General features: G+C 36.6%; 1 protein-coding gene across 1 annotated transcript in view; it reads right to left on the minus strand.

The window, feature by feature from the left end:
* Positions 1-26792, minus strand: part of LOC127425333 (CUB and sushi domain-containing protein 2-like) — a 463524-nt gene that overhangs the window by 387796 nt on the left and 48936 nt on the right. Inside the window, exon 3 of the mRNA XM_051671189.1 lies at positions 15770-15882. Coding sequence (XP_051527149.1) covers positions 15770-15882 — 113 coding nt within the window. The remainder of the gene's footprint in view (positions 1-15769; positions 15883-26792) is intronic.

A 26792-nucleotide genomic window follows, 5' to 3' on the forward strand; every position in this document is an offset into this window, starting at 1 on the left:
AAGGAGTTTTGCCACACATAAGCATACGTATGCTTTGTTGAATTCACCAAGGGGTTAAAATTGGATTTTAGAGGAGGAGAAGCCCTACAATTTGTTGCTGATCAAAATTATGGCTGATCTGGAAACCATTTGGTAATAGTACTATATACAAATACCTGCCTGGGTTCAAAAACCCCCTTGCGTATATATAATTTTTAATAAACAAAGGAAAATTGCTTTTGCATATCAGTGAATGCATATTAAAAATGGGTGCATTTGATGCATTTTATTTTTTAATTTCACTAGAAAAAAGAGTGGGCCACAAAATACTGAATACACCCCTAAACATACACAAGCACACAGACAGCTATATATATATATATATATATATATATATATATATATATATATATATACTGTATATTTAGGCTGAAATAATCGCAATCTCATAATTTTGCCGAGAATGGCCCCCAAAATAAAATTACTCTCACTTTGGATGCATCACAACATAAACAGCGTTTTTGGTACTCTGTGTCAAGTTAAACAGTTTGAAACATAGAAAAACACATCTCGAGACCCCTGCATTCTGGGTTGCGATCCGTCCACCAAAAGAATGCATCCTCATCTTGAGCTGTATGCTGTGGCTTGTTGTGGTTTGTGAGCATTGCCTGTAGAGCTGGAGTTGCACATACTACCCCCTTCTGACTGAGAATCGTAAAAACACATAGGTGATACTTCAAGCTGTGTTTTTTTTTTTTTTTTTTAAACAAATAGGCAGTGGTGTTTAACCCCAGAGAATGTTACCACAATTTGGGACATACAGTATATAAATATAGTTTAAAAGCCTCATTTGTGTGATTTTGTAATTTTCCAGCAATAAACATAAAATGTATATAAAAATCCAATATATAGCTAGTTTGGTAACAAATTTAGTAAGTTTCCCGTTGTTGATAAACTATTTTTATGATATGTTAATTTTTATTTTATTTGTATTTATTTTTACATTACTTAAAACATTACATTATTAAAATAAATAAATAAATAAAAAATAAAAACATGGAATTTGTGACATTTATTTGTGCTTTCTTTTTCTTTTTTAAAGACACCTAAGTGTGCCACATCTATGGAATGTGGCACATTAATCCAACATCAGTAACAACAACCTCAAGTCCCATGTTATTTTGAGGGTGCATCACATTCCATTTCATTATTTGGAATATTCAGAATTAGCCAAGCATAAACTCATTTGTTTGTGGTTATCTTGCTGTCAGTCATGCAGAACAAAGCATGTGAATGAAAATAAAGAAAAATATAATAGAACTGAGAAAGGACATGAATCAAATGAGCAGGTGATGGAGAATGAGAGATGGGTGGAGAGAATCTGCCTCCATTTCATTACGGTTCGGTGGCTCTCAGAAAATGACATCTGCTCACAGATTATTGGGGTAAAGGTTTTAATGACTGGCTCAACAACAACAGCATGGCATAGTCCCTGAGTGAGTGCAGATCTGTTTTCAAATCCATTTGCATGAATTGAAAAGTGCTTAATTGTGTCTCTACCATGCTTATGAAAACCATACTCGTCGTAGGGTATGTAAGCATAGGGCAAACATGCTGTAAACAGTGCAACAGTGACATCAGGATGGCTCAGCATCATGCCTACACACATAACACTCCACAACCCACTCAACAGTACAGTGCTTTTTTACAGAGCAAATATGCAAGATCTGCCTGATATATATATATATATATATATATATATATATATATATATATATATATATATATATATATATAGGTGCACCCGTTCATGGCAATGGTATTCCCTGATGGCAGTGGCCTCTTTCGGTAGAATAATGCACCCTGCCACACTGCACACATTGTTTGGAACATGATGAAGGTGTTGCCCTGGCCTCCAAATTCCCCAGATCTCAAGTCTGATCCACGGCTGCTCCACCACGCAGCTTAAAGGACTTGAAGGACCTGCTGCTAATGTCTTGGTGCCAGGTACAACAGGACACCTTCAGGGTTCTTGTAGAGTCCATGCCTCTATGGGTCGGCGCAGTTTTGTTGGCATGCTGAGGACCAACAGCATATTAGGCATAATGTTTTTGCTCAACTGTGTTTATTTCTTAGCCACTTTGACTGATGGGGACAAAGAGAGAGGAAATTATGTACAGAAGAGATAGAAATAGGACTTGAAAATGATTCGAACAGACTCAAACTCACAAAATCATGTTGGTTGATCACTAGACCACAGCTCTGCCAGCAGCTAAAGTTTCTGGGTGGACATTAGATATTATATGTAAGATATAATGTACAATAATCTGGTAATTACAGCAAAATATATCAAGACATAATTATTAGGACTTGTTTCACCCTAAGGAGGTTTATTTTGCTATAATGACCAGATAACTGTACATTATCCAAATAATTACATGGCTACTTATAAATAAATAAGTAAATGCATGGATATTGATTTGAGTTATAATTATATTATGTGAGAAGAAACAATTTGATTAGATATATGTGAAACTAGCAAAGCTATGTAGGAAATTGGTATGTGATGATGCATTATGGTACAGTACGATAAAATACGATGCTGCACGGAACGGTACGATATAATATGATATGATATACAGTATGATACTATATGATATTGACTTGATTATGTCTTGTTTTACCCTGAGGAGGTTTATTTTGCTATAATGACTAGATAACTGTACATTATCCAACTTATTGCAGAGCTACTTACTAAATAAATGAATACAAACATTGATATTGATTTGAGTTATAATTAAACTATTTGATACAAGAGATATGAAGCTAGCACAGCTATGTAGGAAATTGGTACGTAATGATACATTAAGTCACAGTATGATACACTACGGAAATGGTACGACATGATCTGGTATGATACAATATAATATGATATATGTTATTGATCTATTAAAAGAATCTCAGTGAAAGCAGAAAATAACTACCATGTGAAAATTCCAGGCTACAGGCAACCAAAAACATAAGTATGTTTTGCTTTTCACTGCCTAATATATTCAATTATTTAATAAGTGTGGATTAATGTTCCAAACTGCAGGTTTTCAGCCAAGGAAGAAATCATGTTTAGGTGAATACTTGATATGTGGATCAAAATCCTGTATTCCCATCACCCTCTACACACTTTAATCTCACACCTCTCGCCAATCCACTCAAGAGTGTTACGGGAGTGCTACATGTGTGCTTTTAGAGGACAACAGGGAGCAGCATTCTCCCACAGAGGGCATGACCACACTCTCTCTGATTCAGCAAAAATATCGATTACAAAAGCAGGTAGGCTCTTTAACAAGTCCACTCCTGCCTGTAGAGATGTCTGCCTGCATGTGTGTGTGTGTGTGTGTGTGTGTGTGTGTTGGTGGGCAGAGTGCTGAAACAGCTCTTTCATGTAAAGCCTCTGTTAAACTCTCCTCATGGTGGATATGATCTCAGTCCGGTCAGTGAGGTGAGGAAGAAACAAGCATGAATTATGATGAGATAAGGAGCTTGATGAGACATGAATATTACAGTTGCATGCAATTCAGAGTATGCATCCGTACACTCACAGGACATTCTGAATTCAATGAAGAACGTACTTCTTGACCGTTGATGAAGTTTGTTGTTTACGAATGCAGGTGTATAGAATACAGGGTTGGGGAGTAACGACATACATGTAACGGGATTACGTATTTAAAATACAAAATATAAGTAACAGTATTCCACTACAGTTACAATTTAAATCATTGGTATTTAGAATAGTTACATTCAAAAAGTATTTTGATTACTGAAGAGATTACTTTGCATTTTATTGTCATTTGTTTCATTTAATATTTAGTCCTTTCAGATGAAAAACATTTATACATATAAATGATGCGATCCAAAGTGCATTTGAACAACGGTGAAACACTTTCTTATGATGTGTTACATTCATACGAGCAGACAGAGAAGTAAGTTTGAAGTAAGTTTGGAACAGAAGAAATGGAAATAAACCTTGTGTAAATTGTCAGCTTTATGCTAAGCTAAAATGCTATTTCTATCCATTTTACATGCATATGTTACCAGGCACGATCAAATATATATATATATATATATATATATATATATATATATATATATATATATATATATATATATATATATAATTTATTTATTTATTTATTTTTTAATCAAGAAAATTCACGTTGGATCATAATTAATTTTTTCCTAGTATGACCTTTGATATTAGGGCAAATGTCGTATTCTTGATAATAATTTTTGTATTGTTTTCCTGGAAAAATATCTAAAAATCCTTAAAACAAGATCAATTTGATTTATCTTGTTTTAGAAACAACACTGCGTAAGATATTTAGGTTTTTCAGAGAATGTATTTTTAACGTGTGTATTTTGTCTTACTGTACTGGCAGAGTTTTTATAGTCAAAACAAGTGAAAAAATCTACCAGTGCTGAAGAAGTAATCCAAAGTATTTGGAATACGTTACTGACCTTGAGTAATCTAACGGAATACGTTACAAATTACATTTTACAGCATGTATTCTGTAATCTGTAGTGGAATACATTTCAAAAGTAACCCTCCCAACCCTGATAGTGTAATACATTCTCGTACATATTACATTCCCCATGTTAGCATTGTCCTTTGACACATATATTCTTTGACCTATGACGTACTAAAGAAACACGAAAATAATGTTCTTAGGTGTTGTTAAACAGTACTATTTAACCACCAACATTAAAACTACTTTCTTGGTTCCTATAGCAGTTATACTTGAATAGAGCCACCCAACACATGGTCCTTTGCTGTTTTTATTTTGATTTTTTATTATTATTTATCTTTTCAAATCTGACGGCTCCTCAGCTCCCGTGGCCATATAGTATAGAAAAGCAACCACTGGTTGTATCTCAGAATCTCGGCAGATGCAACTGGTCATCCAGCTATTGTTGGGCTCCTATTTAATGAATTCCAGATTCATGCAGTTTGATTAATTTCCATGAACACTGCAAACACATTTGCTTATAATTTATGTCTAATTTTGGGCGACACTTTAATAGTTTCAGGGTGGTTTGCAAGGATTTTGTATGTGAATGCAGTAAATGAACCCAAATTATCTAAAATGTCCGTGAACTCAGCACAGTTCACTTATAATGCGTTGCAGTTTACTATACAAAACTAATTACACATAGCTACTAATTTACACTGGTGTGCAAAGGCAAAACTTAGTAACTACACATTGGTCAAAATGTAGTTATTTTTATTTGTCCTGTGACAGACAGGCATGGTTCAACTATGCTCAGATTCAGAGAAAATGCAGTGAGAACATTACAGTAACTACAAAATCCACACAAAAATCAAGTACATTTGAAGCCATTTTTTTCTCAGTTTCAATGTTGGCATAGTTACTGTGTTTTGGCTTTGTAGGGAAGTAGGAAGTAGTTCCTCCTACTATCAACATGTATAGAACAAGTGCAACACATTTGACCCACTACTGGTTGAAACAGACCCAACACATCAATTAATGGTAGAGCTAATCGGCTAGTTGTTTCAACTCGTTTATAGAGTGTGTGTTCTTTTGTGCAGATAGTGATGGTTTGGCAGTATTTGTGTATGTGTGCATCTGTGCACAGGTGTTAAGTGTATATCACTGTGAAATGTGTGTGTGCAATGTGTTCACAGGATTTAAAGCACAATTCGTTCTTTTACCAGCTCAGGCAGCACACACCAGTGAGTACATTCATCATAGTGATGCATTTTAGTTAAGTGCTCTATTCACAGTGACTTTCAGAATAATGCTATTAATTAGTGGTGTGTCATGCTAAACATTAAATTACGTGGAGTTGCTTGGCTGTGACCCAAGAGCAGAGGCAACCAAAAAAACATTGTACCCTATCTCTCCCAAAATACCTCTCTCAACACAATGCACTGCTTACCTCTGCAGTCTCTACATTCAGCTTTATTCCCAAGAAAGCCATATTAATGGCCCAAGTAAACTGCATTGCTGATTAAATAGTCCATGTTAGCTGCATTGCTGATTAAAGCTGATTAAAGGTTCTGCTGTTTAATCTAAAAATCTCAAGCAAACCCTCATAATTATTCAAAGGTTGCTTGAATCATTGGTTTGTGAAAGACTCATAAGTAAAAGTACCAAACTTGCAAGCATTAGAGGGAAAATGACTATAATCACTGTTTTGCTATTTTTTTTTATTTATTTATTTTTTTACAATCAGCAAGAATGTATCGGTGGTAAATTTTGAGCTAACCTTTCATGTCAGCACCTTATCTCAACATTATTTTTCCTTTGTTCATTTATTGTTCCAGTTAATTGAATTTAAAACAGACCATTTATATTCCTGGAAGACTTTTAAGTCTGTAAGTCAAACAAATCCTGATACTAACAATGGATAAAAAACATAAATAGAACTGAGAAGCAATCAAGTTCATGCTGAGATGAGATACTTGCACAAATGTTTGAAAAACATGAAGTTACACTTCTGTGTTACCTGTGATATATTTAATATCCATGATATATATATATATATATATATTTTTTTTTCCCCCTTTTTCTCCCAGTTTGGAATGCCCAATTCCCAATGTGCTTTTTATGTCCTTGTGGTCATGTAGTGATTTGCCTCAGTCCAGGTGGTGGAGGATGAATCCCAGTTGCCTCCACATCTGAGACCATCAGCCCACGCATCTTATCACATGGCTTGTTGAGCGTGTTGACATGGAGACACAGATGGCTTCAACTGTGGCAACCATGCTCAACTCACCACACACCCCACCGAGAACGAACCACATTATGGCGACCACAAGGAGGTTACACCATGTGACTTGACCCTCCCTAGCAACTAGGCCAATTTGGTTGGGAAGCTTAGGAGACCTGGCTGGAGTCCCTCAGCACATCCTGGGATTCGAACTAGCGAACTACTGAAGTCCAGGGGTGGTAGCCAGCATCTTTACCACTGAGCTACCCAGGCCCCATCCATGATATATTTGTGATGTTTTTGCTGGTGATAACAAACTGAGCAACACTGTCACTTCACAATGACTTAAATGCAATTTTTATTAGAATACTTTTGCGATACGTCCTTGTCTTGCGACTTGCAAGTATGAGGGCTTTAAGACAGAGATGTCTTGAAAGAGTCTCTGTTTTAAACGTCAGAAGCAAAAAATCAAACTCCCTGAATTAATTGAAACTGTCCATTTCTGTGAATCAGTTCAGAGCAGTTTCAACAGTTCCTTGGCATCCCTATCTGGCATTTTCATGCATTAATATGTTTTAGTAAAAATATATGTCGGTAAATATTGCTTTTTATTTTTATGCATTGTTATATTGGTGTATTATTGTTTTGCATATATTAAAAATTACAAAATATTATTCTGTCTTGTGTTAATTTAGTGAAAAACAGTGTGTAGAACATCTTGATTATTTACGTCCTTTTTTTTTTTCTTTTTTTTTTTACTATATTTTACTTCTCACATGAAAACATTTTAATCTACTTGGTTTCAATGACTGATTTCTCAAATAATAATAAAATAAATAAATATATAAAAACAAATTACTTCCGACTATTACCGTCCGACTACATCTCTATATTTTTTCCAGCCTATTGACGATATTTAGTATATATCTCAAAATGTTTATTTCAATCATAATTTGTAATTCATCCTAACAGCCACTGTAGCCAAGTAGATTAAAACTGTTTTATTAAATAAAAATCTAGTTAAATGGATGTAATGTAATGAAGGTATGTATTTTTCACTGGTGTGCAAAAAGTTAATTTTCTTTAACTTATATTAACTTATATAAATAAACAATATTATGTATGATTGTCCAGTCAGATTATTATTACAATATGATACTAATTTTTTATTATTATATTGAGTTTTTATTTTATACAACTATATATGTATAGTTGTCATAATATATGCATGTCATATTAAAGGGATAGTTCACCCAAAAATTAAAATTGTCTCATCATTTACTCACGCTCATGCCATCCTAGATGTGATATGACTTTCTTTCTCCTGCAGAACACAAATTAAGGTTTTTTATAAGAATATCACAGCTCTGTAGGTCCTCACAATGCAAGTGCATGGGTGCCAAATTCTTGACACTCCAAAAAGCACATAAAGGCGGCATTAAAGTAATCCATATGACTCCAGTGGTTAAATCCATATCTTCAGCAGTGATATGGCAGGTGTGGGTGAGAAACAGATCAATATTTACATCAATTTTTGCTAGAAATTCTTCACCCTGCCCAGTAGGGGGCATATGCATGAAGAACGTGAGTCACAAGAAGAAGAATGTGAGAGTGAAAATTAAAGTGTAGATTGACTGAGCAGGGAGGAGAATTTATTGTAAAAAAAAAAAAGACTTAAATGTTGATCTGTTTCTCACCCACACCTATCATATTGCTTCTGAAGTAGGTTCAAATTTTGGCACCCATTCACTTGCATTGTATAGACCAAAATAACTGAGATATTCTTCTAAAAATCTTAATTTGTGTTGTGCTGAAGACAGAAAGTCATACACATCCAGGATGGCATAAGGGTTAGTAAATGATGAGAGAATTTTCATTTTTGGGTGAACTATTCCTTTAACTTCACATTCACCTAGAGCTCTTATTTTGACGGATAACTTAAAGTGCACTGCAGTGTCAGTGTATATTTGACAGTTTACCATGTTCCTCATTACAAAATCTGGTGAAACGCTGTCTACTGCACCATTTCAGTGATACTGCGTCACATTTTTAGATTTGTATAATAACTTTAAGCGGCTTGAAAAAGCCCTGTGAGTGAACACAGAACAATGCATCACCCATCACCCCTTAAAGGAATAGTTCACCCAAAAAAATGTACTCACTTTTAAGCCATCCCAGATGTGTATGACTTTCCTTCTTCAGCAGAACAGAAGTGAGGATTTTTATAAGCACATTTTAGCTCTTTTTGTCCATACAATGCAAGTAAACAGGTACCATTAGATTGCTGGTTATGTGATGATCTAAAAGGCATATTTAGGCAGTATAAAAGTAATCCACACTACTCCAGTTGATCAATGAATATCTTATGAAGCAAATTGATAGGTTGGTGTAAGAAATACATTGATAATTAAAACGTTTTTATCTTTGAATCGTTGCTTCCACCCCACCCAGCACTGTTTTGCTGTTTGAAATGACCTAACTCTCGCATGACGCTCGTTCCTCTGTTGTACACAAATCATGCACTTCCGACTTCTTGCATGAATGCGCCATTGCGCTTACATCACTGATGCGTAGATTGCTAGCAGGAAGCGATTTTTTAAAGTTAAAAGTTTTAATTATCGATTTATTTTATATAAAAACCTATCGATTTGCTTCATTTGACATTAATTGATCGACTGGAGTTGTGTGGATTACTTTTATGCTGCTTAATTGTGCCTTTTGGACCATCAAATAGCCAGCAGTCTAATGGCACACAATGCAAATCTTGCATTGTATGGACAAAAAGAGCTGAAATGTGCTTATAAAAATCTTCATTTTGGTTTTGCTGAAAAGGAAAGTCATACACATCTGGGATGGCTTAAAAGTAAGTAAATCATAACAGGATTTTCATTTTTGGGTTACCTTTAAGTAACCATGTTATATCATTTTGCAAAATTGTTGCCACAGTCATGTAATTTTCACAAGATTAGGCTGAAACAATTTTGAGATTTTGTTTTTAGCTATATCACCCAGTCCTACCCCATAGTAGAACCTGCAGAAAGAAAACCTCCTTTACAAACTGTTTTTTGATAGTTGCAATATAATATACATTACAACATACTTCCGCAAATCAACATTTCTGTCCTGTGTACTAAATAAACTGCAAGTGGCTTAATGGTTTCTTTCAGGCTTCAAATCATTTTGTGTCATCTATTCAGCCAGCCAAGGGATTGTTTCTCTCTGTCATACAGACTTTCATTACAGGGCTAGATTGCTCTTCCTTTAGTTCAAGATAGGTTCGCGCCGGCACTAGCTGAGAAGAAAGCGCAAGGCGTGTGAGACCGTTGGCTCACCTAACGGAGAGTAGCAGCTGCATTCGGGCCTGATTGAGAGCATTAATTGATAGTACTGCTCATAATGCCCCTAATGTTTCGCCATCACACCGGGGGGCTTTTTCTCCGCAAGGATAAATAGGAAGAATCCAGATGCAAAATGAAGACGCAGAGCCTTCATTTACAGTATAACCATTAACCTCCCCCCTCAACTCTGCCTCCTCAAAGAGAGCAAAGAGCACTGCTGAATTAGTGTTTTCTTTTTTAATCTGTATGGGAAATCTCACACTTAGTCACCAGTGTACACTAAAACATGGAAATATTGAGCTTATTGCCTTCTTCCTTGAGGACTTCCTTGCAAATGGTGTGTCCATGTAAAAGAGCAACAACCGATTGAGTATGCAACAAAAATGTAAACAAATTACAAATAAATAGCAATTTTACAATTTGTGACAATTTTCCTAGTGACATAAAATTAAGCAACATTGGGATTTTGCAATGGTTTTAATACACATTTTATTATGATACTTTTGCAATCCCTCCTTGTCTTGCAGCACTAAAACAGGTTTAAACAAAACATGGCGCTAAGACATATTTACCAATTTTTGTTTTGGGATTTTTAAAATACTCATTATTACACGGATCTCTAGAATACCTGATTCTGCAGTCAAATATGTTTAAATAATGACAACTAAACTGCACAGTTGTCACAGGTGACAAAATTCCTACATAGCTGTGTAAGGAGATGTTCAGACCGAACGTGTTTTTGTGCTAAAAAACAACTGACTCAACGCAACAAATAGAACAGAATGCAGGTGTCTCAAGACGTGTTTTTAAAAATGGACATTATTTTAACTATGACACAGCTGTAAACAAAAGTGGCTCTCCTGCAAGAGATGCTGAAGAAACAAAGAGATGTGGCACAACCATCAGACACGTCCATCTAATGCATGTTTACTTAGAAAAGCAGTTAAAAAAACAGCACAGACAGATGCAAAAACGTGTTCTTGTGAACGGCCCCTTAAGTTATCTCTCATATCACTCTTCAGTTTCTTTCATCTTATATAATGAATAAATTCCAACTGTATTCTAAATTTCATGTCCAATTATTTATTTGAAATTGACACAAGCCAAACACAAATTAGTATGGATTACATGAGCATCAAAGCTCAAAGTGTCAGACCACAGGGCAGTCACAAAGGAAATCGCTAAACAGTCGACTGTATAGTGCAGGCCTATGGATAAGAGCTTTGGGGTTTCTCATTATTCTGCTGTGTTTAGTCAGGCTACAAGTGCTACATACTGTACATCTGTGGTGTAGTTACTGGAATAAACATCAGGGCTCGTGTATTACCTCAAGACGTGTTTTTAAAAATTGACATTATTTTAACTATGACACAGCTGTAAATAAAAGTGGCTCTCCTGCAAGAGACGCTGAACAAACAAAGAGATGTGGCACAACCATCAAACACGTCCATCTAATGCATGTTTACTTAGAAAAGCCGTTAAAAAAACAGCACAGACAGACGCAAAAATGTGTTCTTGTGAACGGCCCCTTAAATTATCTGTGAAGATGTCTTTATTTGACGTCACAACTTCTCTTCTTCTACTCTCCATACATACTATACATACTCAGTACACAGTGACATCTAGTGTTTAGGTATACTCTCAATTCACAACATATTCCCCTTTTTGTAAAACAAAAGCAATTACCATAGTACTAAAATATCAGGGGGAAAAAAGAAAACAAATCACTACTCAATTATCAACAATATGTATAACGCCTTAACGTATTAGAGTAGTTAACTTTGAATTATTCATTCAAGCCTTTAACTTTAGTCTGTAGAACAGTAAACATTGCAGAATAGTATTTCAAGTATCACTTTCAAGTTCCCCTTCTGTCACTCACTCAACGTTGCGGCTTTCATTCTTTCGGGGGAAAGCCACTCTAGCCACACTTCACTTTGGTGAGGGGCGAGAACGCCGCCACCTTGCGTGTGGAGATCACGACCCTTCTGTGCAAGGGTGCGATAGAGCCTGTCCCTCCAGCTGAGATAAAGAAAGGCTTTTACAGCCCTTACTCAGACAGTGTTCACGAACCAAAAGCAACAGTCTTTTCCACTGTACCATGACACTGAGTAATCACCAATGCCGTAATCTGATGCATCTGTAGTAACTATGGTAGGTCTCGATGGATGCAAGGGCTGGATTAGTAGCAATGATCTGTTTCACTCAATCGAAATGTTCTTGAGCCTCATGAGACCAATAGAAACCAGTGGATTTGCGAAGCAGTACGTGAAGTGGTTCCACTAGTGTTACATAGTTAGGAATACATTTTGAGTACCAGCCTGCTAGACCTAGAAAAGAGCGCAAGCATTGTGCATCATGGGGCGGCGGTGCTTGGGTCATGGCTAGAACGTGCTCTGGGATTGGCTGTAAGCCAGCTGCAGAAATAACATGGCCAAGGTACACATGGTAGCTGTGTTTTCCTAAAATGCCATTTATCTACATGCAGTTTCAATCCACTGTCCTGTAAGCATTTGAGTACTGCTTTGAGTCTTTTCACATGTATGTCTGGAGTCTCACCATAGACAATTATGTCATCAAGGTAGCACTGTACACCTTCCTGACCCGCTAAGATCTGTGACATCATTCTCTGGAATGCACTCGGTGCTGAAGCCAGGCCATAAGGAACTCGTGTGAAGCGGTATAATCCTTTACGGGTGACAAAAGCTGTCCCTGCTGTCTTTATGTAGAGACAGTTGGTGATATGCATTTTGAAGATCAATTGTAGGGAACATAGCAGATCCTCGTAAGTCAGTGAAAACTTCCTCGATGTGAGGCAGAGGGTGACTGTCTATTATCACGGCTCTGTTTGGTTCTCTGAGATCGACGCAAATGTGAATTCTACCATCTTTCTTTTGTGAAGTGGAGAAATCCATGGAGACGAATAAATTTTTTCTATGACTCGTTCAGATTTGAGTCTTTGAGAAACTGCGTCTCGTATTGCAAATGGTAATCTGCACCATTTCTGTTGGACTGGCTGCACATCCGTCCACACGTTCACTTTGTGTACGAAGCCAGTAGCAATTCCCAGTGGCTGGGTTAGTTTAAAAGTAGTTTGGCATTTGATAGTGGCAGGTGTAATGCATCCATTTTTGATTTCCAGCTGCAGTGCAGTGATGAGGCCCATTCCTAATATCAGCTTTCCATCTGGCACAATGTAAAAGGAAGCACGTGTATGGTAACCCTGATAAGTGACTGTAATAGGATGGCACCCTGTAACTGGAATTGTTTTTTTAAGTATGTGACAAAGCAAACATTAGGACATGTAAGAGAAATGTCTGCAAAATGCTGTTGGTACAGGTATTCTGGAAGGATGGAAACAGCAGAGCCAGTATCCATTATTCAGCGATTTTCCACATTCAGTGTGTAAGGAGACATTGCAAGAAAGATATTGTCTCTGTCGCATAGGCGGTGGTGCATCAATGCTTAGAACTGTTAGTTCGGATGTAGCAGTCTCTTGTATAGTACATGTGGAAGCAGAACTGCGGCATATGCTGGCAAAATGACCAATTTTTCCAAAATTTTTGCACTTAGCCTGTTTAGCTGGGCATTTGGGGAAGTTTGCTACATGTGAAGCAGAGCCACAATGAAAACAGTGTTTGTTATCTGACTTTTCCTGAGGTTCGTTGGCAGATGAATAATGAGAATTAGTGAACTTACATGGTGCAGGTTTGTGTTGCCATCTGGACTTTGCAGCGCCACGTGAGCTAGCATGAATAACTTTAACTGGGGCCTCGGCATTGTGTTCGATAGCTTTAGCTTCGGCCACGGCTGACTCGATTTGTCCCGCGATAGTAAGGCTTTTTGTAAAGTAAGGTCAGTTTCCAGCAATAAACGTACCCGAATGTGTGGAGTGCATGTTTTCTCTACAATTTGATCCCTGATCATGTCATCCGCAAGTACACCGAAGTCGCAGTTCACTAGCAGTTCCCATAGAGCAGCCACATATTGCACTATAGGTTCACCAGACTGTTGGGCACGCTGAGGAAATTTATTTCGCTCGGCGACCACATTCACTTTCTGAACAAAAAATGTGCACAACGCACTCAATGCAGTCTCATAATGTTCATCCGTCACTGTAAGTGTATAAAAAATACGCTGTCCCTCCGTGCCTAGACAGTGTATAAGCAAAGCACATTTTCTCTGTTCAGGCAGGGCCTCCTCAGACAGTGCTGTCATGTGGTTATCAAACATACGAATCCATGCAGTAAATTGAATATTCGGCTCACCCGGGGTTTCAAGAAATGCAGGAGGAGGTGAGAGAGCGAGTAGGGCCATCCTTGTCGCCAATATGTGGTGTATTTACCGGAATAAACTTCAGGGCTTGTGTATTACCTACATGCTCTTTATTTTACATCTTCACAACTTCTCTTCTTCTACTCTCCATACATACTATACATACTCAGTACACAGTGACATCTAGTGTTTAGGTATTCTCTCAATACACAACAACATCACACTTTAATTCTGCTCATTTACAGTGTGTCAGCAGCCCACCAGAAGGTCATGTGACAAGTAGTGACACATAATTATGGTGCCAGACTGAATTAGTCTGATCCATGTTGTTGTAGGTCATTCCTCAGGGCTCTGCATAGCCCTGTTCTTTATCCTTTTAACCTGCTCTGTTACCCTGTTGTTTGTGGTTACGATAAAAATTTGTTATGTAGCCTTTAGGATAGAAGTGTTTTAGCATGTTAATAGCATTGCTAGTATGTTGCTAGGTGTTGTTAGCATGTTGCTAACATGCTTTAACATCAAGCTAGGCATTCAGCATCTAACAATTTATAAAACAAACCCAGCTCTAAATTAAAGGTGAAGTGTGTAATGTCTGTCACGAACAGAATTGCAAAAATAACGATTGTTTTCAAAAAGATTTTGCAAACACTCCTCTCATCTGACTTTGGTTGGACAAACAAGCAGTCCCACCCCAATCCAATGTTTTTATTTATTTATTTTTATTTATTTTTTTATGATTTGCATAGTAATCATGAATGGAGAAAAGTACAATGCAAAGAATATACACTGTCCCTAGCACACACACTTACTGTATACTGTATATAGCTAATGAGAAATGCCATGTTCTCTAGACATGCATCTATGAACTGGAACTGCTTTATCACTTTATGCAACAACCATACCAAATAAACCAGGCTGACCATCTACCACAAGCAGCATCAGACTACATGAATGAGACTGATGAATTCAAAGAAACACTTGATCTGAACATATAAAACATACTTTAAATGCATACCTATATAGACCACAGTCATGATCTCTATTTAAATCAGACAGATTCAATAGTACAGTGCATATCTAGATTGATTCACCTTCCATCAGTCTACTATTCCAATTAGGTAATTAATCTAATTAGTGTAGATTCATTCTCCTTGCTTCCACTCTGAAGCAAGCATTCATATTACTGCTTTCTGGGTCATAAAACACTCACATCTAATGAAATATGATGAGAAGAAATTGATGGATTCTCTGCCTTTAAATTTACCATGCATATCAATACAATTAGCCTATAAAATTATCTATAAAAAGTCTACTCAGCAGCACATGCTAGTGCACGAGTCCACTATACTTGATCACTGGGTCTGCCCAAAGGATTAGGGTTTGAACATGTTCCAACAAGTGAAAGATATGAGCGAAAGACTGATACAAAGAAAGAAGTTTATGATTCTTACCTTCGAACACTGCTTTGAAGCCCTGGCCGCTTACAGCGTAGTCTGACAGCAGCCATAGTGTGAGCCTTGGTCCTGTGCTGACTATAGGGGCAGGAAGTTGAAACCCTGTCAACCTGAAATGCAGAAAAAGGAACAAAACACATGTCAACCAAGAGTAAGGTTATATAAATTGATCGCTGTAGCTCAGTGTTTCCTACAGAATTATGTTTTTGCAGTTGGGCCAGAACACAGGGATATGCACACTAGTGTGTACCACCCCACTTCGAGCACTGACGGTAACATTTTGAATCAGACATGGATGAAAGTTGACTGTTTAATAAGAGAGTGAAATGCTGACTCTGTAATTACTCTAATGCATTCAGTGAATTATTCAATAGAATGATTCAAACCGAAAACTCAGATCATATAAGAGCTGTTGGCTCACACGAAATCCAGGTTCAAGCATGACTTAGGACCTGCCCCAATCCCATTCCACTCTCTAACCCTTTCTTTCCTGTCTACACTCTACTATCTTCTAAAACAAAGGCAAAAAGCCCAAAAAATAAATAAATAGTTGTGCAGGAAGAACTGCTGTATTTTAGCTTGCAGCTTCAAATGTCTGAGCACCAAATAGACTTTGCTAAATTGACTGTCTCAATTTCCGAAAATAAAATCCTGCTAAAGCTGTTTACTGTTGTGTAAAAGCTAACTAGCACATCACAGGTTATAAGTAAGATAATTCTGGACAATATTGGCCACAAGAGACCCAGTGGTTCCAATCATCAGAATGGTAGCTAATAAACACTTTACAGACCTATCAAAAAGCACTCAAATAGAGCAGCCAAGGGACCCTAATTCACAGGTCAGAGGTTAGAGATGGTTACAAAGAAGTCATCAACACTGCTTTCAGCTCTATGCACAGAAATACCACTCCAGCATGCGTTTGCATAGATAAGGGTAGTTGACAAATGGACATGAACTTTTAGATGCTCTAACCAAGGGTTAAATTTGGGATTATATATATATATATATATATATATATATATATATATATATATATATATATATATTTTATTTTTTTTTTTTTTTTTATTATTATTTTTTTATTATTTTTTTTTATATTTTGAATTTTGAATCGGAGGTGCCAGATTGCCGTTCCGTACCGTTCTGCCTCAATTTAACCCCTGGTTCTAACTATTCATCAAAAGACTATACATAAAAGTTTAAATAAGTACAAATAGTCTTTAAATGTAAGATCATGAAAACTGCCTGCACAATAACAATTTGCTGTTTAAAATAGTTTTAGATGGAGTTTAACAAGTCACACTGATGGACACTGTTTCACACCGCAGAACAGTTTAAACTGAAAAATCATTGCATTCAGTGGCTTTAAAGCTAACAATTAGCCTTGACATTCAGGTCTCTTGATGTAATTTTAAACACCTACATAAATTCAAAATAATGAGTACCGTACCACAAACACAAGACAAAAACATAGCTTCTTACAGACATTTCTGTTCAAATTTGTCCTGGACTACTTGGCTTAGATTCCAAATCAAATGTGCCCGAAAAAATTGCATTTCTAAAAATCAGGCTTTGTGGATATTTCACTAATGGAAACTTTAGAGACAACTTTAAATGAACTCAAATAAAAAAAAAATATATATATATATATATATATATTTTTTATAAATCATAATCAGAAGTGTCATATTTTAAGACAACAGACCACTATAATTTTATAACAAATTATTATTAGAAGTACAATTATTGGTCGGATTATTATATTAAAAAATAAAAAAATTAATATATTAAATTAGATTATTATTTTATATTCAACACTGGGTACATAATAGCAAATCCGCTCAAAATTCCATTATTTATACTGCACATATAAAGGAAGTTGATAACTGATGATAATAAAACACATTCTTCATCATGAAAAGTATGTAGTTATTTTTTTATTTTTTTTATTTTTTTATTTTTAATGAAGACAGTGAAAACATGATGTAACATCAACTGTAAAACACATTAACACATTAAATCATTTGTAATCAATATAACCAGGTACAATATTTAAAACTGTTATCAAGGTAGTATATTGTTTTGACAAGATGTAAAGTGGTATGATCCATAGTGTGTAGATGTATCCTGAGGTCTTTTTTTTTTTCTTTTTTTTTTTTTAATAGAGTTGATTAGAGCAAAACGGAGCCTGCAGCTGCCAGGTGTGTATGACAACCATGTGTATGTGCTTGCATTTCTCCACAATCCTAGTATGACCCATATATTCCTCCAGGGTGTCAGTTGAGCAGGATGTTAAACTGTATGATGCAGCTGTAGCTACAGGCATTGCTCTGAGCATTCATGTTCTAGTTCTCACTTCGGTTTGCCTTCTCAGTCAAATCCCAGCTGTCATCTAATCTCCAACAGCTCGGCATGAATGCTCCGACCAACCGGCCACTGACTGCGGTCTGGGTCATTTTGCATAGCTTTGTTCGAGGTAAACTAATTGAGCTGAGTTGCAGGCAGGAGGTGGCTGTGTCAGTGGGATGGACAGATCTTTCACACAACTACAAAACTCCCTCTCTAAAAGTTATTTCACGTCGTGTTGTAGTGTAAGTAGTGCGAGTAGTGTTAACATTGAAAATGCAACAAAAAGAAGTGTACTATGGGTAGTGACATTTCAAACTCATGATGATGTACTTCATGAAGTCAGCACTTGCGGCTTGCTGTACGTAGCGAAAGGGGCAGAAATACCTGGTTGCATTGCTGGTAAGACAAAACTATTTTAAATAATGGATAATGTAGCAACTAGCAAAACGTCAGTGAATACAACACCTTACAAATGCACGTTGAATGCTTTACCATCACCCCATGCTGTGTGAATATGTATGTTGTTTGAGATACAAGTGTTGAACTGATGTTCACACCAAAGTGAGAGGCAACACATCGCATGAGTCTGAAATGTCACTTCCGTTGTCAGTGTAATAAAAAATGTTAAGTGTTCCATTTGGGAAGATACTTTGAAAATTCATACACTACATGGCAGAGTGCATAAGGTATAGTGTATAGTACAAGTCCATAGTGTATAGTGTGTCCTTTGGGACACAGCTATTGTTTAACAGGCAAACTATTCATTTCAGAAAAAGGACTTCACTGTCTCTGAACAGACATTGTTAAAATACGACAAAATCCCCTGAAAGCACTCATACATTGACAAGAACTCTATTTAATGTGTGTGTTTGACTCTGGAAGATGAAAGTACAAGTGATTGCTCATGCTGCAATTCGTTGCTTGTTATGTTCAATATGAATATTATGAAAATTATGTCATCATTTGCTTACTCTCACATTGTTCCAAACCTGAACGACTTTCTTTCGTGGAACACAAAAGTAGACAAACATGTAGCAAAATGTTTATGCTTTTCTTTTCCATAAAATAGAATGTGTTGGTCACAAGACACACAAAAACCAGTGACGTTTGGCATCATTAAATAAATATTCCTGAATAAATCAAAGTTAATCTCAATCAACAGCATTTGTGGCATAATATTGATCACCACAAAAATATATTTTGACTTGCCCCTCTGTAACCCCTCTTTTTTTTTTTTTTTTTTTTTTAGAGAAGTTTCTTTAAAAACAAATCCAACATCTGGGTTAAAGTGAGGCATTTACAATGGAAGTGGATGGGGTTCAATCTGTAAATGCTAAAATACTCACTATTTAAAAACTATAGCCACAAGACAAAAACAATATGTGTGTTAACATAATTTAAGTGTGATAAAATCCCTTACTAACCTTTTCTGTGTAAAGTTATAGCCAATTTTACAACTTCCTAGCCATGACGATGTAATGTCAACAAACACTAAAATGACTGTAAAAAACTTATAATTTAACAGTTTTACCAGAAGAATTAATGTAAGAGCTTTTATAAATTTATAAACTTCACATTTCTGCCTTTAAACCCTCCAGAAATTGGCCCCATTCACTTCCATTGTAAGTGCCTCACTGTAACCTCAATCTTTGCTTTTTTTAAAGAAAAGGACGGATGAGTCTTAATTATTTTTTGTGGTAATCAACATTATCCCACAAATGCTGTCGATTGAGCTCAACTTGTATTAAACCCAGAATATTCCTTTAAGAAATAAATGCGAGTAAATGATACCACACTTTTATTTTTTTGGGTAAACTCTTCTTTTAAGATGTTTATCAGATCTGGGTTTACAAGTAAGATGCTTACAATAGAATGTAATGTTTACCAGGTGGTGCACTCTTTCACAGACGTCACAGCAATGTATGTGTGGATATTAAGTTGTCTCTGAACAGATGGACACTGTCAAAAATATGACACACTCAAAATGAAAAAAAAAAACAAAACAGGATTTTCTCCCTTTTTTGACCAAATAGGGAAGCATCAGTGAAGATCATCTCCAGGCCAAGATATTAAGAAAGCAGCACTTGAGTGAAACTACAACAGACTGACTAAAGACTACATTAGGAACCATTTTCGTGGGGATAAGTGCAGCAGCATCAGGTCCCGAGTCTTTGTTAGGAAAAGGAGCCCGTCCCTCTCCAATTATCCTTAATGACACTGGAAGGGAGCAAGGGCACTGGAGAAGGGAAAAAACACAAAAGCTGGAGAAACAGAACAGGTGGTGGTGTGCAAGGTTCATTGAAGAAGGAGGAAAGACAGATTGCAGTGTGCTTCAGTATTTTTCTGTGTACACTGTATGATTTGTTTGTGTTTGCATGCATTTGTGCACATAGTTTGTATTTGCATGCATGTGTACTGATAATATTAGTGTGTAAATCTTTGTGTTTGCATGTGTTTGTGTGTGCATTTCAGCTTAAGTTGGTGGCTGTGTTTTGAGACATGGTAGCTGTCTTCTATCTGGTCTAAGCTGGTCATTAGCTGGTCCAAGCTTGTCATTAGCAGGCTGATGTTCCAAAAACCAGCTTAACCCCCATCAGCTAGTATAACCAGCTGGTAGCTGGTTTGTTGCTGGTCCAAGTTGGTCTAGGTAGCTAATCAACCAACTTGAACCAGTTAATAACCAGCTTAGACCCACTAGAAACCAGCTACCATGTTCCAAAACACAGCTAATGTACCAGCTTGTACAGTACTTCCTGTGCCACTGACGTCACCAAACAGAATTGCACAAATAATCAGTTTTCAAACATATTGCAGAAAACTCCCCGTCTTCCATTGCTTTTCCAAACAGACAGTCCAAAACTCAATCCATTGGTTGAGCCAATGTTGAGGACAGGCCACTCAAACAAACAGAAAAAAATTTAAATAGTGTCTCAGAGCCATTGTGTTACACTTGTAAAACAAATTCTCTGTTTGTTTGAGTGGCCTGAATTGCATCAAACCAACCTTCAAATGGTGGTTTGACGGTTGATTTATTTTTTTTGATAACATCAAAAATATTATGCACATCCACTTTTAGCTGGATTCTGCAGCAGGGTGTTTTCATGTGTACACATTTTATGTGAGTATTTGCATGAGTGTGTGCTGAAAATGTGTGTGTGCTATAAGGAGGGTGTCACGGTAGAAATTCTCCTGATTAAAGCCATCCGTAAACACCCTCCCCGCAATCCTCCAGCCTTCAGTAGCACCATGCTGTGGCTGATTTACTGAGTGAAACTCTGCTTCATAATAAAATGTGATTAAATGGAGTGTCAGCCCGTGAATAATGAACCCCGGCGTCCAGCTACTGTCATCACACATCAAAGACCTACCAGTGCTCTTTGTCCCATACCAGAGTTCTTAGCCATCAAACTATTACTGGGGTTAACACTAAACCATACACATTAGCATGGCTGCCAGTATCTTTATTTCAGATACTGTATAGCCTTGTTCAGAACAAACCATGGAGGCTGATATCGGCACAGCATGTTCCAAGTAAGTGAACACAAGTATGCCAGTGTGAATTGCACATATTCCAATAAATCAAAATAAATAATAATAATAATAATAATAATAATAATAATAATAAATACTTCCTTTCTTTTTATATAATTCTCACTCTCTCTGTTTCTCACTCACAAACTCACACAACAGTTGGCTGTTGTTACTATTGATTGTATTGTATCTCTTACCTCTCAGCCCTAAATTCATGTGTTTTCCAACAGGAAAAGAGATTGAAAATATGATAGATCTTTAATCTTAAGATGATGTGTGAGGTTTTTCAAGTGTCTCAATTCTTTATCCTATTCCAGCTTAACATACAGACACAACTATAAGTAAGCCATTCCTAGGTAGGTTTCCAAAAAAAAAAAAAAAAAAAAAATTGTAGGTTTAAAAAAAAGATAAATAAATAGGGAGGCCGGGTCCCCTAGAACAGGTCTGAGTAAACAATTCTTAGTGAATAATTGAAGTAATGGCAAAGTGGCATGTAAACGGGATTGAAGAGGTTCGCCAATGTTATGTAAACACCTTAGTCTAATTCTTTGCTCTGATTATTGGCAATAATCAAGCATTTGGTTTACATGTTAACATAGGCATTGGCTCAACAAATGTTGTGAGTTTGGGGCAGAACTATCTTTTTGTCCGACTAATGGAATACGTTTTGGGGAACCTGTTAAATAAATAAATAAATATGCAATTCCATGTGTTACCACTAGTGATGGAGAATCTGCACAGTTCATATTTGACATAAGCCACCTGCTTGCTTTTTTAAATAACATATTAATAGAAGGCTGGCCTTCCCCTAATATCACTTAAAGGATGATGTGAGAATTGCTGAGGAAGCCATATTCCAGTAGGAAGAAGGACAACCTGGAGAGAAAGGAAGAAAAAGAGAGAGCTGGAAAGGATGCAGTGGCAGAATTCTGACAGGCAAGCAGAGAGAAAACATTAGGGAATAAATTATAAGGAAAGAGAAAGGGTGAGCAAGGAATATGTTATGTGTGCATGCATCTATCAATGCTATGACAAATATAATGTAACAGGGATCTGAAGTGAATGAATTGACAGCTTGCTAATTTGGAGGGTGGTTATATACTGTATCCTGCAAGCTCATCTAAAGGTAAGTGTGAGATGTCCATAAATAACTTGGTTCTTTGGTGCATTGTGCTGAGCATTGTTTGTATGAAAGACTTAGAGAAAAAAGCAAAAGAAGAAGACAGTGCTTCTCATTCAAAAAGTCCACCTGTAGACCTGTAGTCAGGGATATGAGGTGAAATGGATTGATGGTTCTTTCAGGGCAGAATGCTGTGTCCAACACAATCACTGCCGTAACTCTCTTGTCTTCAAGGACTCTGAGCCTTTCCTAGGCTGCAGCAGTTATGCACCCACTGGAGCGCCTCAGAACGGCTAACGTCTAGGGTAAAAGCCATCCAATTATCCTCCTCTGCCATTATTCCATCCTTCATAAACACATGCTTCTCCATTCTGCCTACCCACACACATTTCCACTCAAAAACCTCTCGGCCAGCCATTCTCCACCAGAGCTATTTTTGCACCACTACCCTGATGGGTGAAAAGCGCAAGTCAATCATGGCCCGTAATATGTACAATGAGTGGTTTTGTGCTTGAGACTGGATTACTGTAATGTATCTGACTTAAGAGTACATAACGAGTGGAAAACAGATCCACACAGACCAACTGAAGCCTGGGCCATCTGCTAGAAACATCTGTAAGAAACAGTTTACCAGGATTTTTAGCACATGAACTATACTCAAGAGAACCCAATATGCAGAAAACATCCCTAGGACCTCTCATTATTTGTGATGAAGGCATCTGTATAGTGAAGGACTACCACTGCACACTGCATCAGCATTGGTAGTGATGGATATCTTCTAAATCTGTTCTGACCTTAAGACATTATCTCAATGGAAATACCTCATTAGTCTGTTTGGTTTGGTTTAAATCAGGTCAAAAAATGCCAGCACTAATAGTGTGTCCTGGTATCAAACACTGTGGGAGGTATCAGTTACTGTGTCCTACTATGTCTTAATTATCTAGATATTTATATTTGAATCTTGAGAATATATGAATAGTTTAGTTTTTAAATGAATATCAAAACGTGGTCACAACTCATATGTCTCTATGCTTAATGAACAAGAAGTACCAGACTCTACTGACTTTCCCCACCAAGGAAGGGATATCCTGCCTCAATGGGATTTGCAACACAGAAATATGCTGTAATTTTTAAGCACTTTTCCACCATTGGGTGGAACGGTTCTGAGCACAGTGAGTAATGGTTCCAGCAGCTTTTCAACTTGAGCACAGTTGGTTCAAAACACAGTTAGCTAACTGTACTCAGGACAGAAAACTGTTTTGGGGAACCACTTCAATGATGTGGCGACTCACGATCAGTCACTTGCTCAGTCGGTCCATTCCAAATTCTGATTTCATAGCACCACAAAGGAAAAAGAAACCAGAACTGTATCAACAAGCCCAGATCAGTATTGAACGACATGGTTCTGCAAAAAGAACTGTTACCAGAGCCTTCCAGATCCAGCTATGGTCGTGCGCGATGTCCCACTCCCACCACTGTGTGTCTCTGAGTGATGACTACTAACTGCATCCTGTGCCAGCCAGACATCATGTCAGTCTATTACGATGGACTTTACAGAGGATGAACTGCTGCCAACTCTAACTGTAATACATGGGATACTTGCCTGGCCACTGCCTGATCCTCGGAATTAGGATGGAGTTAAAATTAACTGCCACAAGATTACAGCCAGACTGCTATGCACCTCACTGACCTATGCCTGCATTATCTTGGTCATATTGTAGGATGGACTACACTATCTTAAAATGGAATATATAGACAATACATTTATGCCAATAAAGCCTTGATCAGCCAAAATAACAAAGGACACTGCATCTATGTGCACTTCTGGAGTTAATTCAGGATGGACTTCAAAGACTTTTAGTCATTAATGTTACAGTTCATACAAATTAATTTTGTTTTAACATAGGCCACAACATCTACTCAGTTTACTTATGTAAACCATGACTTGTATTAAGCATAGTTTACAAATATTGTTATTATACTGTATTCATGCTATAGAGCAAGAGGAGAACCTGCTTCCCCAGTGAGCCTGTTTTCTGCCAAGGTTATTTTTCTCCATTAACTAACATCTAATGGAGTTTTGTGTTCCTTGCAACAGTCACCTTAGGCTTGCTCATCGGGGGTCTAAAGACAAATAATATATACTTTTTTAAGGCATAATCTACAATCACGTTTTTTATCAAATCGCACAATGATGACCTAATGACATCACAGACATTACAGCTTCAATTGTTGTGACAGCATAATTATCTGTAAAGCTGCTTTGAAATGATGTGTGTTGTGAAAAGAGCTAAAGATGACTTTTCTTGTTCGACAAGATGGTGGAACAGCACCTTTTGTTTCATGGACAATCAGTCCCAGAATTATTTTTGTTTTAATTATTTGTTTATTTTTATTTTTTGCTAATCATGTTGTAAATGCCATCACTACTAGAACCCTTTGCAGCAAACAGGGAAAAACTCAAGTCCATTTCACACTGTAAAGAGCTGTCAGACTGAACGCATGCGATTAATTAAAAAAGTTTAATGTGTTAATTTTTCTTAAACACGATAAACACATTTACCATTAATACCTCATAAACCTGCATAAACACTTTTCAGGAGGGCGGAACCTTTGAAATGTGTCCGCCCAGTGTCATTACACTGACACACACACAACAGCACTTCCTGTCAGTGATAAAATGATGGAGAAAGGTCCTCTTAGCACTATTTGATATACAAAACAAGCCTGGATGGGATTTGTGATAAAAATATTTTCAGCATATAAAAGGCACATTTTAATTACCACAGAAGCACGGCAAGTCTTAACTATCACCAAAACGCAGAATGAGACGCTTTTATCAGCAAGAGCTTTACCATGGAGTTCAAAGCGATGCTTGACGCTGACATTGATGGTTTGACACGAATCATGAACACAGCTTCACGATTGCTGTAGGAAAGTGGATAGCCACAGTCTACCGGCAGATTAATCTTGTGGAGGATGAAAGTTTAAGAGATAAAATGTCCATTGCAATGAATATGCAACCAGTAGGGAGAATAGTTTTTTTATTTATTTTTATTTTTATTATTCAACCTCCTACTTAGACTTTTGGAAACGTTTAAAGGAATGTTCAGGGGTTTATTACAAGTTAAGCTCAATCAACAGCATTTGTGGCCTAATGTTGAGTACCACAAAAAATAGTTTCGACTCGTCCCTCCTTTTCTCAAAAAATAGCAAAAATCTGGATTTCAGTGAGGCACTTACAATGAAAGTGAATGGAGCCAATGAAAGTGAATGTGGCCAATTTTTGGAGGGATTAAACACAGAAATGTGAAGCTTATAATTTTATAAAAGCACACATTAATTCTGTCAAAACTCTTGTATTATTTGAGCTGTAAAGTTGTTTAAATCATCCGTTTTTACAGTCGTTTTAGGGTTTGTTGACATTACATAGTCATGGTAATGAAGTTGTAAAATTGGCTATAACTTTACACAGAAAAGTGATTCTTTAGTAGGCGATTTTATCATACTAAAATCATGTTAGCACGCATATACTTTATGTCTTGAGGCTATACTTTTGAAACAGTGAGTATTTTAACGTTTAAAAACTGGCCCCCATTCACTTCCATTATAAGTGCCTCACTGGAACTAAGATATTTGCTTAATCAATAATTATGCCACAAATGCTGTCGATTGAGCTCAATTTGTATTGAACCCGGAACATTCCTTTAATGTGACTTGAATTGGTGCTATTTTAGTGCATTTCTATCTTTATACTGTGGAAGACTTGGTTTGTAAAATGTTAATAAAGCATTATATTGTTACATATTGTTTTGTTTTCTTTCCTAAGATAGAAATAAATGCATTTTGATAGGAAAATAAATATATATGGTGCCAACTACCAAAAAATTATGTGATTAATCGCAATCTATTTAATCGATTAACAGCACTGATACATATATATATATATATATATATATATATATACACACACACACACACACACACACACACATATATATATATATATATATATTATTA

Source organism: Myxocyprinus asiaticus, chromosome 34, assembly GCF_019703515.2.
Source record: "Myxocyprinus asiaticus isolate MX2 ecotype Aquarium Trade chromosome 34, UBuf_Myxa_2, whole genome shotgun sequence".
Taxonomy (NCBI): domain Eukaryota; kingdom Metazoa; phylum Chordata; class Actinopteri; order Cypriniformes; family Catostomidae; genus Myxocyprinus; species Myxocyprinus asiaticus.